This window comes from Pituophis catenifer, unplaced genomic scaffold, assembly GCF_029215685.1.
Source record: "Pituophis catenifer annectens isolate HBS135680 unplaced genomic scaffold, rPitCat1.0.hap2 SCAF_3, whole genome shotgun sequence".
Classification (NCBI taxonomy): domain Eukaryota; kingdom Metazoa; phylum Chordata; class Lepidosauria; order Squamata; family Colubridae; genus Pituophis; species Pituophis catenifer.
The window spans coordinates 44,964,198-44,980,779 of NW_027256883.1; the positions used below are offsets into that span (position 1 = coordinate 44,964,198).

General features: G+C 35.2%; 1 protein-coding gene across 1 annotated transcript in view; it reads right to left on the reverse strand.

Annotated features, from left to right (window-relative positions):
- ASXL3 (ASXL transcriptional regulator 3) overlaps window positions 1-16,582 on the reverse strand; it is an 85,430-nt gene that overhangs the window by 23,010 nt on the left and 45,838 nt on the right. Inside the window, 2 exon segments of the mRNA XM_070942318.1 lie at window positions 4,928-5,047; window positions 6,018-6,135. Of these exon segments, the coding sequence (XP_070798419.1) occupies window positions 4,928-5,047; window positions 6,018-6,135 (238 nt within the window).

The window sequence follows — 16,582 nt, forward strand, 5'->3', positions numbered from 1 at the left end:
AAGAATATACTTATATTTTACAGAAGAGGTGACTGAGGAAAACAACATAGCAGACTTTAAATGTCTGAAAATTTGTCACACAGGGGTAAATTTATCCCCTATTACCTCAGAGATCAGATCCAGAAGCAATGAGCTAAAAAATACAAGGAAATAAACTTGGTATCAGAAGGAACATCATAATTATGTAAACTGTAAATCAGTGGAACAAGTGCCACATGAAATGTTAAGATCATTGTTGTCTACACTGGAAGTAACAGGGATTTCAGTAAAACCTGAATTCATTTATTTTTAATTTTCAAAAACTGAAATGTTAAAAACAGAACTTAAAAATAAATAGAATTAAAAATCAGATACAGTAAATGTTCTTAATGGGAATCTTATTTCTCGTACATTTTCCTTGTTTTAAAAAGTTAAAAAAAAAAGTCTTGTTTATGCAACTCCAAGATGCAAATTAAAAGTTTGGGCTGGAGGGCACAGAATCTTAAAACAAAATCAAAATTTGGTGTCCATTAAAACCATATTCTCTCAATGATATAAACAATAAAAACTCAACAAATACATTTTCTCATTTTGCTTAATTTAACTTTCAAAATAATTTATTAGATGCACTAATTTTCCTTCTTCTGTCTTTCATAAAACTGAAGATAGCTTATATAAAATTACAAGAACCTAAGCAGAAATGCTTAGTTTAAGCAGAATAGTGGTATCATATCCCATCAGGCTGTCTCATGAGACAGTAATTCTAGTACTTAATAATCGCTAAAAATGAAGACAACATCAAAAATTCTATTTAGCCCTGAGTTTTGAGATTTATTGATGTACTGATTTATACATTTGTAATCTATCTTTACTGCAAAATGTCAAGGTGTTACACACATGTGGAATAGAGCTGGGGAGTGACATTTATCTTACAGTCACAACACAGTCTGTAGTTCAAAAGAAAATAACAATTGGGCACAAAAAGGGGCAAATGGGAGACCTCTATGATTATGTGGAGGAAAATGCTCCTGTTTGAACAAAGGTACAATACTTCTGCATTGATACGTGCATTTTCATAACTTTTGAATGAAACCATGCTTCTCAGTTCCAGGCAATGATCCTATGTATTCAGAGCAACACATATGTTGCTGTTTTGCGATGTTGTAATGTAAGCCATCCAGAGTCACTCAACAATGAGTTGGGTGGTTAAATGAATAAATAAATAGTATATAGTTTTTAATTACTGCAAGGCATCAGAATGTCTGATTGGTGCAGCTTCTAAATACTATGAAATAAATTTGCAGGTGAGAAAATAATGTTTTCCCATTAATTGTAGAGCAGAATATTAGTTACTGGTTTGAAGATACAGGATTATGCATACACAGCTCTACTTTTTAATGGATCACATTGTATTTGTTGTACTGATGTTGCTTCAAAACTTAGGGAGCCTTCTCCACTGCCTGAAAACTTTAAGTCAGATATCCTCATATAACCTGAAGTTCAACTAGCTATACAGAAATTGCAAATTGACATCCCTTCTCCCAGACAAAGAAGTATCTTTGTGCCTGCATGGACCCTTTGAATTCTAATCATTTGACTATAAGCAAGCTATCCCAATACTATATAAACACAAAATGGTTTTCAGCAAAGATTGATGGTTCAATTATTCCCTGAAATGCTACAAGATCTTCAAAACTGCAAATATCACAATTCAACAGTTATAAAAATACAATGTTCCACTTATTTTTAATGAGATTAGGCAAGGACGGTTGTGTTCAAAGGGGTTTTTAAGTTGAAGGCAACCACATTTTCATTTATAAAAAACAGCTGTGGCTACCTAATCTAGCATTCTGTCCCCACAATGCCAGTTAAATGCCTGTGGCAAGGCAATATGCAGAATACAAGTACAACAATATTTTCCTCCTCATGATCCACAGCAACTGGGATTGAGAGATATGCAATCTCCTAGACAGACCGCAATACAAAACCATCCAGACTGGAAATTATTGATAGTTTTATGCTTCATGCATTTGTCAAATTCTTTTTTATAATCATCCAAATTGCCAGATGTCACTGTATCCATGTGTTAACAAATTCTATAATATATTAATTGAATTTTTAACTATCCAAGTTCATCAGATGGCCCTACGTTCTACTCCACTTTTTTTATACCGTGCCCAATTTTAGATATTTCTGTCATGTCCCATTTACTCAATTTCTTCTAAACTCATTAGTCACAAATGTGACTTTATCTCATATGGAGGATAGTCATTCACTTTCATTATTTTGGTTGCCCTTTTCTGCACCTCTTGCAATTCAATAATACTGTTTTGGTGATGCTATGAGCAGAACTGCAACTAGTAAGCCAAGGGTAGTTACACTACAGGTTAGAATGTATTTTATTATAACTGTGACATATTTATCTTCCATCCTTTACTAATGATTGCCACAGCTGAATTTTACCTGAATGTACCAAATTGCATTTTTCACAAGTGCCTCAAAAGAGAGTGATGTTTTCATCAAATCAGGGGCCAAAAATCCATTTTGTGTCAATAGCCATCACAGTCATCATCAAGGCTTCAGACTGTATCAGCATAGAGGTAAAGCAGATTTTTAAAATCTCAGTTTGCACTACTGAACAATATTTGAAATGTTAATGCCTGCTTGTATGTTTTGGAAGTTTTCAAAATCTGCTTTATTTTAACCATTTTAAGAAAACAAACTTGACTGCCTCTCTAATTTCCCAGTTATGTTCCTCACCAGCTATGCACCCAGAAAGCCTTTCTGGAAGTGAAGCTAGTAACTACTCATGAACAGCTGAGATTATGTCTTAATGGTGGTCAGGATGTGGGATTTGATTCCAAATCAGAAATGGCAGTCTGAGAGAGCAGAAATGTGCATAAATTTCTTGCTGAATAATTTCAGCCTTGCCCTACAGCAGAGTTTCTCACTTTAAGATATGCTGCTGGTTGGGAGTTGAAGTCCACAAATCTTAAAATTGCCAAGGATGAAAAACACTGCTCTAGTTCTCCTTAATGCATGCCATTCCTTCAGGAATTTTGGACTTTTCAGGAAGGCTCTTGGGATTCAAGGAGGAAGAAAATATAGGGAAGATGAGCATGGCTTTCTATTTTTGTGGTCCTACATTACAAGCCATAGTAACTTTAACCTTATAGTCAGCTAATTTAATTCCTCATATTATCTAATACTTAAAGAATATTAAATGCATGAACAAAAATTTTCCCATTTCCCCTTCATTAATTGTGCTTCCAAGTTAGACTTTATGAAGTTATGGTACTCTTCAGATCCTCTCATTCTTTTGCTGTCACAGACAGACTCTAAAAACTTCTAAATATGTCAATGAAGGAAGCTGAATCATATTTTATAGGCAGAAAGCTGTCAAAGAATGGGATTTTATTGTATGTAAAATCTTTTAATGTAAACAAAAAAATCTCATTTTTGAAAAAGGCAGCCCTATATTTGTCTTTTGTTCCCTTTTCTGCTAAGCTATAATAAAAAATAAACATCTAAACACAAGTAAACAAAATTCTATAAAACATTAACTCTGGTCTTTTAAAAGAATAAATGCTAGTTTTGATTACTTAATTACACTGGAAAAGATATAATACAATGAAGCTTATCAACCACTGAGCCAGAATTGGCCATTTTCACATTTGCAGCTTCTCAAGACTCTTAAATTAAAACAATGCCATGAACTAAAGAGTAAATCAGCACAGTTCATGTTTGTATGGTGTGCATGGGTGTGCATGAGGAGAAGGAGGGAGGGAGGGAGGGAAGGAGGGAGGGAAAGAGAGGGGGGAGAGAGAGAGAGAGAGAGAGAGAGGGAGAGAGAGAGAGAGACTGACTAGAAAGAGCTTTGTTATCAAAACAAAGATTTAATTTTAATTTTGTCCAGATGGATGGGAAGAATTGTAAATTCAGTATTTAATGTATGACAGTTAAACAATTTTTACCACAGCTTTAATCATCAAGCAAAATTTCTTTTTAGAATCAAAATATAATTCAGAATTCATGCACAAAGAATAAAAAGATAGGAAGAGAACCTGAAGAAAAACAAATATAATAAGGAAGATACTGATGCAACAGAAAATTGCAATTTTAAAGGAGAAATAACTTCTTTCAGAACATATTGTTAATTTATTGGGAGCAGTTACACCATTAGATAATACTATGAAATGGCCCTAAGTTTAAGAAGGATAAGGAGCAGTTATAAAATTAGCATTTTTGAAATATTTTAAAATATTAAATTAGGATGCAAACAAAAATCTAAGAAATAAATAAATGCAGAGTATGACTATAAATAATCCAACACAAAGCAAAAACACTTGCCTGTTTATTTATTTAATGAAACATTTTGTTACTGCCTAGGGTAAATAAGTTACATATAATTTAACGGGGGGGGGGGGGGGGAAAGGATGAGGGAGCCCAACACTTAAAAGTCTAACAGAGTGAATATAAATATTGTTTTACTATATAACCTGAGCTATTTTATGCTTATAAAGAATGAGAAAGAAAAGCCAAAGTCAGAAAAGAAATGTGACTAAGAAATATGTTAATAATACGCTGAAAAATAATGAAAAAAAGATAAAGGGGGAAAGGAAGAATAGTCCTCCGTGAAAAGATGGTGAAGCAAGAAACAGCTGGCTCCAAAATGGCCAATTTAGGGGAGCTCCAGACTGTCCGATAGAAAAAGGTTGTGACAGAATGGCCTGCTGGGAAAAGGTCCCCCAAAAGGGGACAACCCTGCAGAGTTCAAAGGGACAAAAGAACACAGCAAGGGAAGCCCTGAAAAAAATATCCAAAGCATCAAGAAAGAAAATGTGAAACTCTTTATAGTGAGTTTTTGCCTTTTTAATGTATTCTATAAAGTAAAAAGATGAGGGGTGGGGGAGAGAAAAAAAAAAGGACATTTTAGAGACCTACTCACCTAAACCAGATTTTTTTAATCTCTTTAAATGCTGGCTCATTTGTTTTCCAGTTGGAGACTTTGGCCCATGTTTCATTTCTTTATCAGAATTGTCTGCTTCACCATTTTTAGATTCAGACCCTTTAAAAAAGCAAACGTTATACTGAAGTGCTTCCCGGTTTGGGAAAAACCAAAACCAAAAACAAAGCTAGATTTTTTTTTTTTACAAAAAGAAAAAAAGAAAAAAACGTATAGTGATATCTTTATCTGTTACCCTATTTAAAGGTTATGTTTTCTGCTGACAAGTTGATTCCCTGTCACTGGAAGCAACGAAGCAAAAGCTCATAAATCCATTAAGTGATGAAAACAAGTTTCTTCAATGTAACAGTCAATAACGATGTTTGCTAATCCAATATAAATAAGCTTCTTCTCTGATAGCAGAGGCATCTTTAAAAATAATAACGCTACCTTTATAAGGGAACAAAGAAATAAAAGGAAGAATGGGAAACCCTCCCCTTGGTAAGTTAATTTTCTCCCACGTCTGGGGGGGGGGGGGGAAAACCCAACCTACAATAAAAAGTGACACAGATCTCTGCACGATTCATTCACAGTGAAGCATGTAACAGCCAAAAGTAAAGGTCAGGGTTGCACTGTGGTGATTAAGATGGTGCCAGAACACAAAATCTTATTAAAAGGACAACTGTTATTGCAAGACAGGAGTATGAGAGTAATTCGCACTCCCAGAGGAGTTGTGATGGTTATTTATTTGGCTCCCTGATGGCACGGAATGCCAAAACGTAGCTCTCCCATTAAGAATCAGCATCCAAAAAGACTACTTTGCATTCCTTTAAAGCAGCTGTTGTAATTTTAATTTTTTTTTAAAGACACAGTCTTTCTCTCGTGATCCTCCCCTCCCCTGCCTCCTAGCACTGAAATTAAAATCTTCCTTCTTGGAATTAATAAAATTGGTTTAAAAAATGAAACAGAATCCATCTTGTGGGAACACCATCATAATTTTTCAACATCCTAAATTTGTGCACGATAGCTCTCACCTCATCGGGAGGGCTCTTTGACTAGAAACTGTTGTTGCAGTCAGTCTGTAGCTATTTACCTGAAGGTGAATCCGACTGCTCATCAGACACCTTTAATGGTGTCAAAACAACACGAGGAACAGTCTTGTTTACCATCATTGAGACTCCATTTCTTCTTTTCTGCTGCTGTCTCAAAGCCTACAAAGAACAAAACAAAACAGAAAAATATAACACAAAATGCTGCTCACAAGTGAATTACACAAAACATTCCCCTTTCATTCAGTTAAGCTCCTTAAGATAATAATATCCAACTAGCTGCAGATTTACCACTCTTCTATTTCATCTTTCTCTCTCATTCAATCTCCCTATATTTTAATTTAAGCATAAAGAAGATGCACCTTTAAAATCCAGAACAATGTTGACAACAAAGAAGCATTCATAACTGTTTGCTCTACCTTAGCAGCAGAAACATGAGAACCCATGGAATTTAAAACTGAGATTTTCAAGTAAAACAAATCTAAAAATAAATATTTCAAAACCAGACTAAAACTGCATGTCTGTACATCTCTTGCAGGTGCATCTTCTCCCGTACACTGCTCAGTCAATCAAGTTAACACAGTGTCATCAGTATGTACAGCATGTAAGGGCTACAGTATTGATGCACTCACTCAGCCGTGAGTAGCGCTGCACAAAATCACTGCACATGGCAGGAATCATTTATTTCTGCGAAAGGGATCGGTCCTAATCTTGGAAAACCTTGCAGCACTTGGCTTCTGTCTGCTTGACTTTGGGCATTAACCTTCAAAACACGAACATGGTAAATGTGGGAGACAATCATAAAAGAATAAATATCTACAAATGGGAGGGGGTTTGTGTGTGTGTTTATTTGTGTGCATGTTTTTTTTTGTAACTGTATCAGCAACAGGGAGGATAATGCAATACAAAATATGAATAGGAACTGAATAGCTGCCAGGATATTTTATACAATAAAATAAATTGGAAGATTAGGGAACATGAATGGGAGAATCTGCCTGTTAAACAATTTACAAGCACAAATATTTAAACTGAACAAGTTACAACAAATCGGCTCACTTCTGATTATCTGGTACCTGCTTGTAATCCTCATTTTACACTCTTATCTTTGATTTGTGTGTGCATTAAAAAGACCACTAAATTTTTACCAAAGGAGATCATGCTTAGCATGAATTAATATCCTTTGTCTCCTTACGAGCATAAACGACTAATGACTTGTGAGCTTAATTCTGTAATTGCAATACAGCTGTAGTCTATTTAGATGACAATGCTTTGCACACAACACTTCAAAGGCAAAATAATTAAAAACGATTGCTTCCTATTTCTCTGGATAATAATATTTTAGAGCACAAATTCTGTCCCAGGAAGAACAATAAAAAAGCAACAACTGGGCATTTAATAGATATTTCAATGCAGAATTTATCAGAGGGGCATAAATAATAAAGGGGAATTTTTAAAAATGGCTGTCAACCAACAAAATAATTTAAACTGATTTATTGCCTTAAATCAACCGGCGTTACATACTTATGCATGTTTGTCAAAATATAATCATAGTTTTAATAAACTAAAAGCAAATAGCTCCTCTTTAACTGCACGGCAATATTTAAAATTCAGTGGACAAAAAACCTCTACCTATTAATGGAAGAAAAAATAGCTTTAATATTTGCTTCCATCAGTTCGGGAACTTAAAATATAGGATATTTCAGTTACAGTAATAGAGAAACAGTTTTAAAATGAATGTTCAATTCCCATCAATATTATGATAAATCTGATTGCAAGGCATATTAATACTGATTTTAGCTCAGCTCCGTGAAGTTTACTCGCCTATAATTGTTATTCAAGTAGAAAATGCATGTATCCAAACTGAAAAGCCTTGTTTTACATTTCTTTATCATTAAATTTGGTGGCATCTCTATAGAGTCAGTCTAGCAATATGTTCCATTAACTGGAAAGCAAATTTCATCTGCAATTAAATGTTTAGTTGATTAAGCAACTAATTCAGTTAGGGGTTATGCTCTCAATAAATATCAATATTCATGGCCCTGAAAGGACATAATACAGTATATAAAAAATCTAAACAAAGATGTACAAACAATGAAAATCACTACCTTTGATTTGTAAGCAATAGCTATAACTATTTCTGTCAACATTTGTTTCCAGATTTAAAACATTGCAACTGTATTGTTGTATATAAATAAAATTTCTAAAACTACTGTTTATTCAACAACAGAAGTGGCAGAAACAATTTTTATGGATTATTTAGATATATATGCTTTACAAAACCTCATTAAGTAGTACCATGGCACAATTTAGGTGAACTGGTTCCTTCCATTTCTGGTGTAAGATGGCAATGTACATAGCCCAGACTATCCTATCTCCCCAAAAAGGTCTTACATCCAAACCTCATCTGCTATGTCTGCTGCTGACTGCTCAATGTTATTATACTGTGCCTAGCTCCTTCCTCATATGAAAAGATAGCATATTGTTTGGATTGTGGAACTTAAGTAAGTGAACATCAATCACAGGAAAATGAAAGACAAGCTAATAAAGCCATTCCACATAGTGACTACTCAGAGATATTATGACAGTCAAGACACACATATAAGGTAACATCTAAAACAGTTGTAACCTACAGCAGATTAAAGGCCTCAACAGATTTCAGAAGAATGATGGAGGCAGGCATAAGGCAGAAGTTGGTGGAGGAGGAAGATAATAGGTGGTGAAATTAACAGAATCACATGGGATGCAGCTAATATAAATGAAGAAAAAGAAAAAGCCCAAGATAGTCTGGAATCACTTTCACAAAAGAGATATTAAGACGATGTTGTAGATGAATACCAAAATAAATTTGAAGAAGGAACAGAAGAGTTAAATAACCATCACCTTCACCTTGGGAAAGAAGAGAGAGTGAGAAAGAAATTCAAGATAATCTATTTTGATCCTGTCTAGTATAAAACAGGGACAGAAAGAAAACCTGCCAAACTTCTGCTCTTCTGTTATTACAATCTGCAATAAAATAGAGCTCCTTATGATGTCTGTTTCCTGACCTGGCCGAACTTGAAAGGTTTGGCATCAGTAGAAACACTAAATACGGATAGGTCATAGTATGGGAATTGTATGCATTGCAGTATATCACCTGCATTGGAGTGATATCAATGCAGTATATCACCTGCATTGGAGTATATCACCTGCATTGGAGAGATGGGAATATTAGTAGCCACAAAAAGTGCAAAATGTACCTTTGGAAGGAAGATACACTAACCAAGTAGTAATTTACAAGCTTTGTATGACAGTTGTGGAAATCAGGATTGAATTTTCATAATTTTGATTTACCAACTTATTGAACTACTGATTTTAATAAATATGAAAGAAAATGGACATCAAAACTCTTTTTTTTCCCATCTCTGACCAGAAGCAAATTTAGATGATAATCAAACTTCTGGTGAATCACTATGTGTGATCACCCGTGCGCTCCCACAGAGAGGGCCTCCTTGGGGTGCCATCAGCCAAACAGTGCAGGCTGGTGACTCCCAGGGGGAGGGCCTTCTCTGTGGGGGCACCTACCCTCTGGAATCAGCTGCCCCCAGAGATAAGGAGAATCCAAGACCTCAGTGCCTTCCGCCGTGCCCTTAAAACCCATTTTTTCAAGCAAGCTGGGCTGGCTTAAGAAGAAATTTTTAAATGTTTTAATTGGTAGTGAGTTTTAATTGGGCTAAATTTATATATCTTTTAATTGTTTTTAATATTTGTACTGCATGTTTTTTAATTTTGGCTGTACACCGCCCTGAGTCCTCAGGGAGAAGGGCGGTATAGAAATTTAAAATAAAATAAAAATAAAAAATAAATGTGTGACTAATTGAGTCTTAGCAAACTATGTTCATAGATAGTGAAGATAAGACTGACACAGGCAATCTGGTGACCTCCAGAAGTTTTGGACTACAAGTCTGATAAATCTCAATCAATATGGCCAACAGTGGGGGTAATGGGGGCTATTATCTAAAACATCTGAAGTAAAATGCAAAAGTACGCATAGATCTGTAATCATGGAACAAGTAGCTGAAACAAGATAGATCTGTAATCATCTATCTTGTAATCATAAAACAAATTGATATCAATCACCAAAAAATAAGGGTAAAAGCCCTTAATCCTCCTAGTTCAAGATAACAGGTGCAATTATAGGTGTGACATAGATTATAACCCAATAGTTTAAGGTAAAATAATTAGACACCTTTTACAGTTATTAACTGTAACTTAAACATTCTCAAAAACGAGACCAGTCCAGACTTAGCTTTCCTATTAAATCTCTTCAAGGCCTTATTAGTAACTTTAATTATGAAAGAAGTAAGAGTTTCCTAGATATAAAGTTGATTATTAAGAGTATTTTTAATCCAACTCATATAATTTAAAACACAGATAGTAGATGATAAAAACTATGCCGACATTTTAGCATAAATACAGGTCAACCACCTCTTTTTCATGACATTTACTATATCAAAAATGACACATAATTAAATGAAATATAAACTAATTGGCATATAAATAATCTAGAAACAGTCTAGTCTTCCTAATGTATCATTAATTACATTATGTAGTCTGCAACAATACATTACATTTGTCATGCACAGCGATCTATAAATAAGAAACCTACATTCTTAAAATGGCTGTCAGAAAAATGTTACAATATAAATCACATGGACAAAACAAAAAGTAATTTAAAAATCCCATATCATCTCTACCAGATAGACAGGAAAGCCAATATTCTCATAAAAACCAAATGTAAACAATTCTAATGCTTAACTGTCAAAAGCAATTCGTTTCATATCTGGAATCTGATTAGCAACATTAATTTAGGTTTGAAAACCATTAACTATCAGATCTCTCTTAAAACTTTCTACAATGTTTGATGTAGCAAAGAATCAAAGTACTAAGTATAAAAGCAGAATATGTCTTCAAGGCTGCAGCCAATTTATTTGACAGAGAGTAATAAAACATGCTGACCTACAAAATCACTAAAGCATCTGCATCCTTAAATACGCTGCTTAACATTTCTCTTGTATACAAGCTCAGATTCCAATAAAATAAGATGGTAAGGAATCATTTGTTGATAATTTATACTGAAAGATCTAACGTGTGCTAGATAGAAAAACATTCAATGTCAATTGAAGAGAAGTATGTTCTTTCCAGTTGCTATTTTTATCCTAAGCCCATTACATAGTATTCAACACACATTTCATCAATACAAATGATTATACCATAATTTTTCTACCTGCACTTGTCTTGCCTTGATTGATATTGCACATCTCTATTTGTTTTCATTTTGTGGTGCAGGAGCCTTTCCAGCTTTTCCCCCTTTACCACAAAGGCAATGTCAAATGCATAAAAAACGGGAAATGGGGGAGCCCATTCTATAGTCCCTAAGTGCGTTGCAATTGCCATTGCCAAACATTAAAGCAATACAGGTATGGGAAGAAACCATAACCCACACTTATGGCCCTAGGCTTTGAGACATGGAAAAAAGCAGCATAGTTATTAGCCATGCAAGCCAGTTTCCCAGAATCCTAGGAAGACCATTGGTGATGGAGCTAGAATTGGAACGGCATTACTTCCTGACTGCAATGGAGAATTATATTTTAATCACAGTTAGTTTAAAAATGCAATTTAATTTATAGCTTTCCCCTAACCCGTCCCTTCATTGTAAGGAGAAATTTGCTTTATTATGATGTGTTCATTGCTTCTTTTCTTTGTGAAATGTTATAGCACAATGGGTTTTTTTTATCTGCACACTTTCAATCTATGAAATAAACAATGCCAAGCAAAGCTTCCCAACCTGGTGTCTTTCAGATATTTTGGGATTATAACTCTAGAATTCCTACTGAAATACTATTACATATCTGTGTGTACTAGTCTTAACACATCTGAGAAGAATCAATCTATAGAAGACTAGTCAAAGATTGTTAATACAGCCACAATTGAGCCCAAATTTACGTTGCTAAGTGAGACAGTTAAGTGAGTTTTGCCCAGTGGTGAAATCTAAAATTTGTTACTACCGGTTCTGTGGGCGTGGCTTGGTGGGGGGGAGTAATGTGACTGGGTGGACGTGGCCAATTTTTTTTTTTTTACGTTTAAAACCATTTTTTCTGCAACCTCTTCGGCGAGGTAAAAAAATGCTTTCAAAAGGCTCTGAGGATCCTAGCTGAGTTGCCTGATCGGCAGAGACTTTTTTTCTTTTAAATGCCTCTGACGATCAGGCAACTCAGCTTGGATCGTCAGAGGCATTTAAAAGAAAAAAAGTCTCTGCCGATCAGGCAACTCAGCTTGGATTGTCAGAGGCATTTAAAAGAAAAAAAGGGTTTTTTCTTTTAAATGCCTTTGACGATCCCAGCTGAACCGCATCAGAAGCTTTTTTTTTTTACTTTTAAAAGCATTTTTTTGGCCCAAGAGGTTGTAGAAAAAATGCTTTTAAAAGTAAAAAAAAGTCTCTGATGATTGTGCAGCTCAGCTGGGCATGGGGGGTGGGCAAGGATTTTTGCTACCAGTTCTCCGAACCACTCGCCTCCATCGCTACCGGATCAGGCGATCCGGTCCGAACCGGGAGCATTTCACCCCTGGTTTTGCCTCATTTTATAACCTTTCTTGCCATGGTTGTTAAGTGAATCACTGTAGTTGTTAAGTTAGTAACACAGTTATTAAGTGAATCTGGCTTGTCAGAAGGTTGCAAAAGGTGATCACATGACCCCAGGGACACTGCACTCATTGTAAATATGAACCTGTTGCCAAACATCCAAATGTTGATCACATGACCATGGGGACGCTGCAAGAGTTGTAAGTGTGAAAAACGGTCATAAGTCACCTTTTTCAGTGCCGTTGTTAACAACGAGCGATCACTAAACGAGTTATTGTAAGTTGAGGACAACCTGTATCATATTTCCCCATTATCAAAAAATGGCTCTGAGGTTTACTGTTTTTGCTAATTCCACTTGTTTAAAATTAATAGTGTCTTATTATTCTGTAAACATGTATCAAAACAACTGAGAAATTACAGGCCCTTAAAGATCTACATTCACTTTCTTAATTGGTTAACAACAAAAAGCCTGTTAACAGTTACAGGTTTCTCTTTGTTATTTAATTTCCAGAAACAGAAAAAAGTGTGTGTGTAACCATAGAGGCTTATGAAAGAAATCTTGCTAACGCTGATGAGAACAGGAAAGGCAGAAAATATATCAACTTTCACATTTTCAATTGCTTCTTTTCTTTTTAAAAAAAGAGGATAAGCATTTCTTTTTAGAAAAAAAATGTATTAAGATGTTAATGTGGTCAATTGAAAAATCTCCTGTGGGGAAATATTATCTCTCTTCTACCACAGCACAAAAGCAAACAAGCTAACTAGGAAGCACCCTGCACCCTGCTGCTTTTAATGGCACTGCTGTTTGTTATTTCAACAATAAAACAAATTTAGAATCAAAACAGCATTTTTCTAAAACCAGTGTTGTCAACAAGTTGTGTAGAACATCAAAGAACTAGCATCCAGTTTTTCTTTTGTTAACATATTTGCTGAAGCAACATTTGGTCACATACAAGTTTTTCTGGAAAGATGGAAATAGACCAGGTTATTTACAATTATACATATTGCTAGGATCTTAATTCAGCATCAGTTCAGACTCTAAAATGCAACCAGCCTTTTGGCCTTTTGAGCATTTTCAGTTGAGACGTTAGACAAAACTTTATTTTGCAATAACCACATTGTGAATCAAAATTACAAGGTGGCCCTTGTTATTTAGGGAGATTTCATTCCATTCTACCATTGTAAAGAAGATCCTGGCTTGACTGATCCAAGACCCTCTAGATATTGTTTTTTATTTGGTTCTGATTCTTTGGAACCTGATGAATATTGTTTCAACAGGAATTATTTATTTGAACCTAGTAAGCTTGTGTTTGTGTCATCAGCCACTTAGTCTACTTTAGCCACTTTTTTGGTAGTTTTTGAATTTTCTAAGCATCAAAAATTTCTCCTGTGACTCTTTGTATTATGTGTCCAAAACACTTAAGCTTTAGTCCCATTTTAAAGTATTCAGTAAGTAGCAATGGTTTTATTTCATCTAGTATCAAATTAACTATTTTTTCTTGCAATCCAAGGCTTTCTCAACATTTATTTTCAGTACACAACTTCAAAGAATCATTTTTCTTACTCGGTCTTTCTAATGATCCACCTTTTACAGCTGTATGTGAAAATTTAACTCATACAACTGGGAAAAACATAATCTTAACAATACATTCCTTTGTTGTAAGTGCAATGTTTCTGGGCTTTAATAGTTTATCTTAAAAAGTGATAGTTTTTCCTCTCTAGCTGACATATTTTTATTTCATGATATAATCAGTATTCCTGTACATTTTTTTTACTATAGAACAAGAGTGTCAAACTTGATTCATTGAGGGCCGCATCAGGGTTGTGTTTGACCTTGGGGGTGGGGAGGGCATGGCCAGCTCAACATCATTCGTGTCAGGGGTGCCTGTGGTGGCCCAAGCACTTTGCCAGTGAAAACGGGCTCCCAAGCTCCGTTTTTGGCTGCAATGGCCTCCTGCAACCATCTGCCAGCAAAAATGGAGCTCGGGTGGGTTGCACACGGCCCTCCCGAGCTCGATTTTTGCTGGCAGAGGCACTGCTAGCTGGTCCTTCACTGTTTCCAGGGCAGTCCCGTAGGCCAGATCTAGGCAGCCCATGGGCCGGATCCGGGCTGCAGGCCTTGTTTGACACCCCTGCTATAGCAAATAAAATCTATTATTTCAACTATTTTTCCATCTTTTTCCATTGGGTTGGTATTGCCTGTTGACTAAATCTTAGTTTCAAAAAAATGACCAACCTTTGGACTTTCTTCTTTCACTTTCACCAAGAGATTTCCTAGGTCTTCCTCAATTCCAGCTATCAAAGTATTATTATAAATGTATCTTAGATCATTTATGTTTATGTCAGCAATTTTAATTCCAACTCCTATTTCTTCGGCTTCAACTTTCTCATGTTATATTTTGCATAAAAGTTAAACAAATGTGACAACACATGATCTAGATATACCCAATTTTGAGCCCATTTAGATGCTCCGTATTGTGTGGCTTCTTGTTTAACCTACATTTCTTTTCAGTAAATAGATAAAGTAGCCCATGTTTTTAAGGGCTATCCACAATTTGTTATAACGTACACATTGACTCTTCTTTGTATTAATTAAAAAACAAAAACAAAAATATATGCCTTTTTGGAACTTCCTTGCCTTTTCCATTTTCCATCAGATGTTAGGAATATGACCATGGATAAGGCTTCTCTCTTTTGATTCCAGCTTGTACATTCGAGAGTTCTTGTTCATTACATTGCTAAAGTCTGAAGAAAGAATGTAAAAGTTGTTAAATAAACATGAGCTCTTCCCTGAGAAAGACTAAGGGGTAAGAAAGAAACTCAAGATTATCCTATCTTATTTTTCTTTTACACCAAAAGATCAGAGGAGAACACTATCATGTTCTCAAGATTTTATTACAGATAGTCCTTGAGTTACAACTATTCATTTACAGAGGGTTTGAAGATACAAGGGTCTCAGAAAAAGTGACATACAACCCATCCTCAAAGTTACAACTGTTGCATCACCCCCATCATCATAGGATCATATTCAGGCACTTGGCAACTGGCTCACATTTATCAAGGTTACAGCATGCTGTGCCCACATGATAGTTATTTTCAATTTTCTCAGCCAACTGCCAACAAGCAAAGTCAATTGAGGAAACTAGAATTGCCTAACAATCGCATGATTCATTTAACAACCTTGATAAAATGGACATTTGGTCTGATTACATGATGACTCACTTTAGGGCCATACCAATTTATGACAGTAATTCCAATTGGCATCACAAATCGAGAACTATTTGTATTGCACTCTACAATGAAAAGGTCGAATTCCAATATTTTTAATAATGTTTGTTTCCTGACTTGCATATTTTGAAGACTTACATAGGTCTTGAAAGCCTCTACTTTCTCCAATCAGGCATCAAACTGTGCCTTTGAATGTAGAGATGGCATCAGATTCTTAGGGCATTTCAATATCCAGAGAACAATTTGCTGAAGCATTATTGAAACAAATGGATGTACAACAAAAAATGGATGTACAAATAACAAATTTACATGATGCTATGGTATAGGTAGCATAACCTTGGGACAAACTTTTAGTCAGTAGTAGTTCAGCAGGTTTTTTGTTGCTCCAGGATAAATTTTGTTGCAATTCTGCTCAAAAAAGGGGTGATCAAATTGGCTCACTGAAGGCAAAGATTCATTTACTGGATAATTACCAGAATTCCATGCAAAGATTTAGAGTGCCATTTAATGATCAGACTAGGAAATCCCCAACAAATGGAAAGATTCACAGGCTAAAGCAAGTCAACTGCAGCATTCATGAGTACATATTGGATTTTCAATCATATACAAGATATGAAGTGGAATGATATGGTTTGGCTAACAAGTTTTGGGGAGTTCTTCCTGATGTACTAATTCTGAGTTAGAGAATCTAGAAGAACTATTCCAATGTTATGTGTTAATTGATGGATGGTTGAAAAAGTTGAGGCACAGAGGAAATAATAA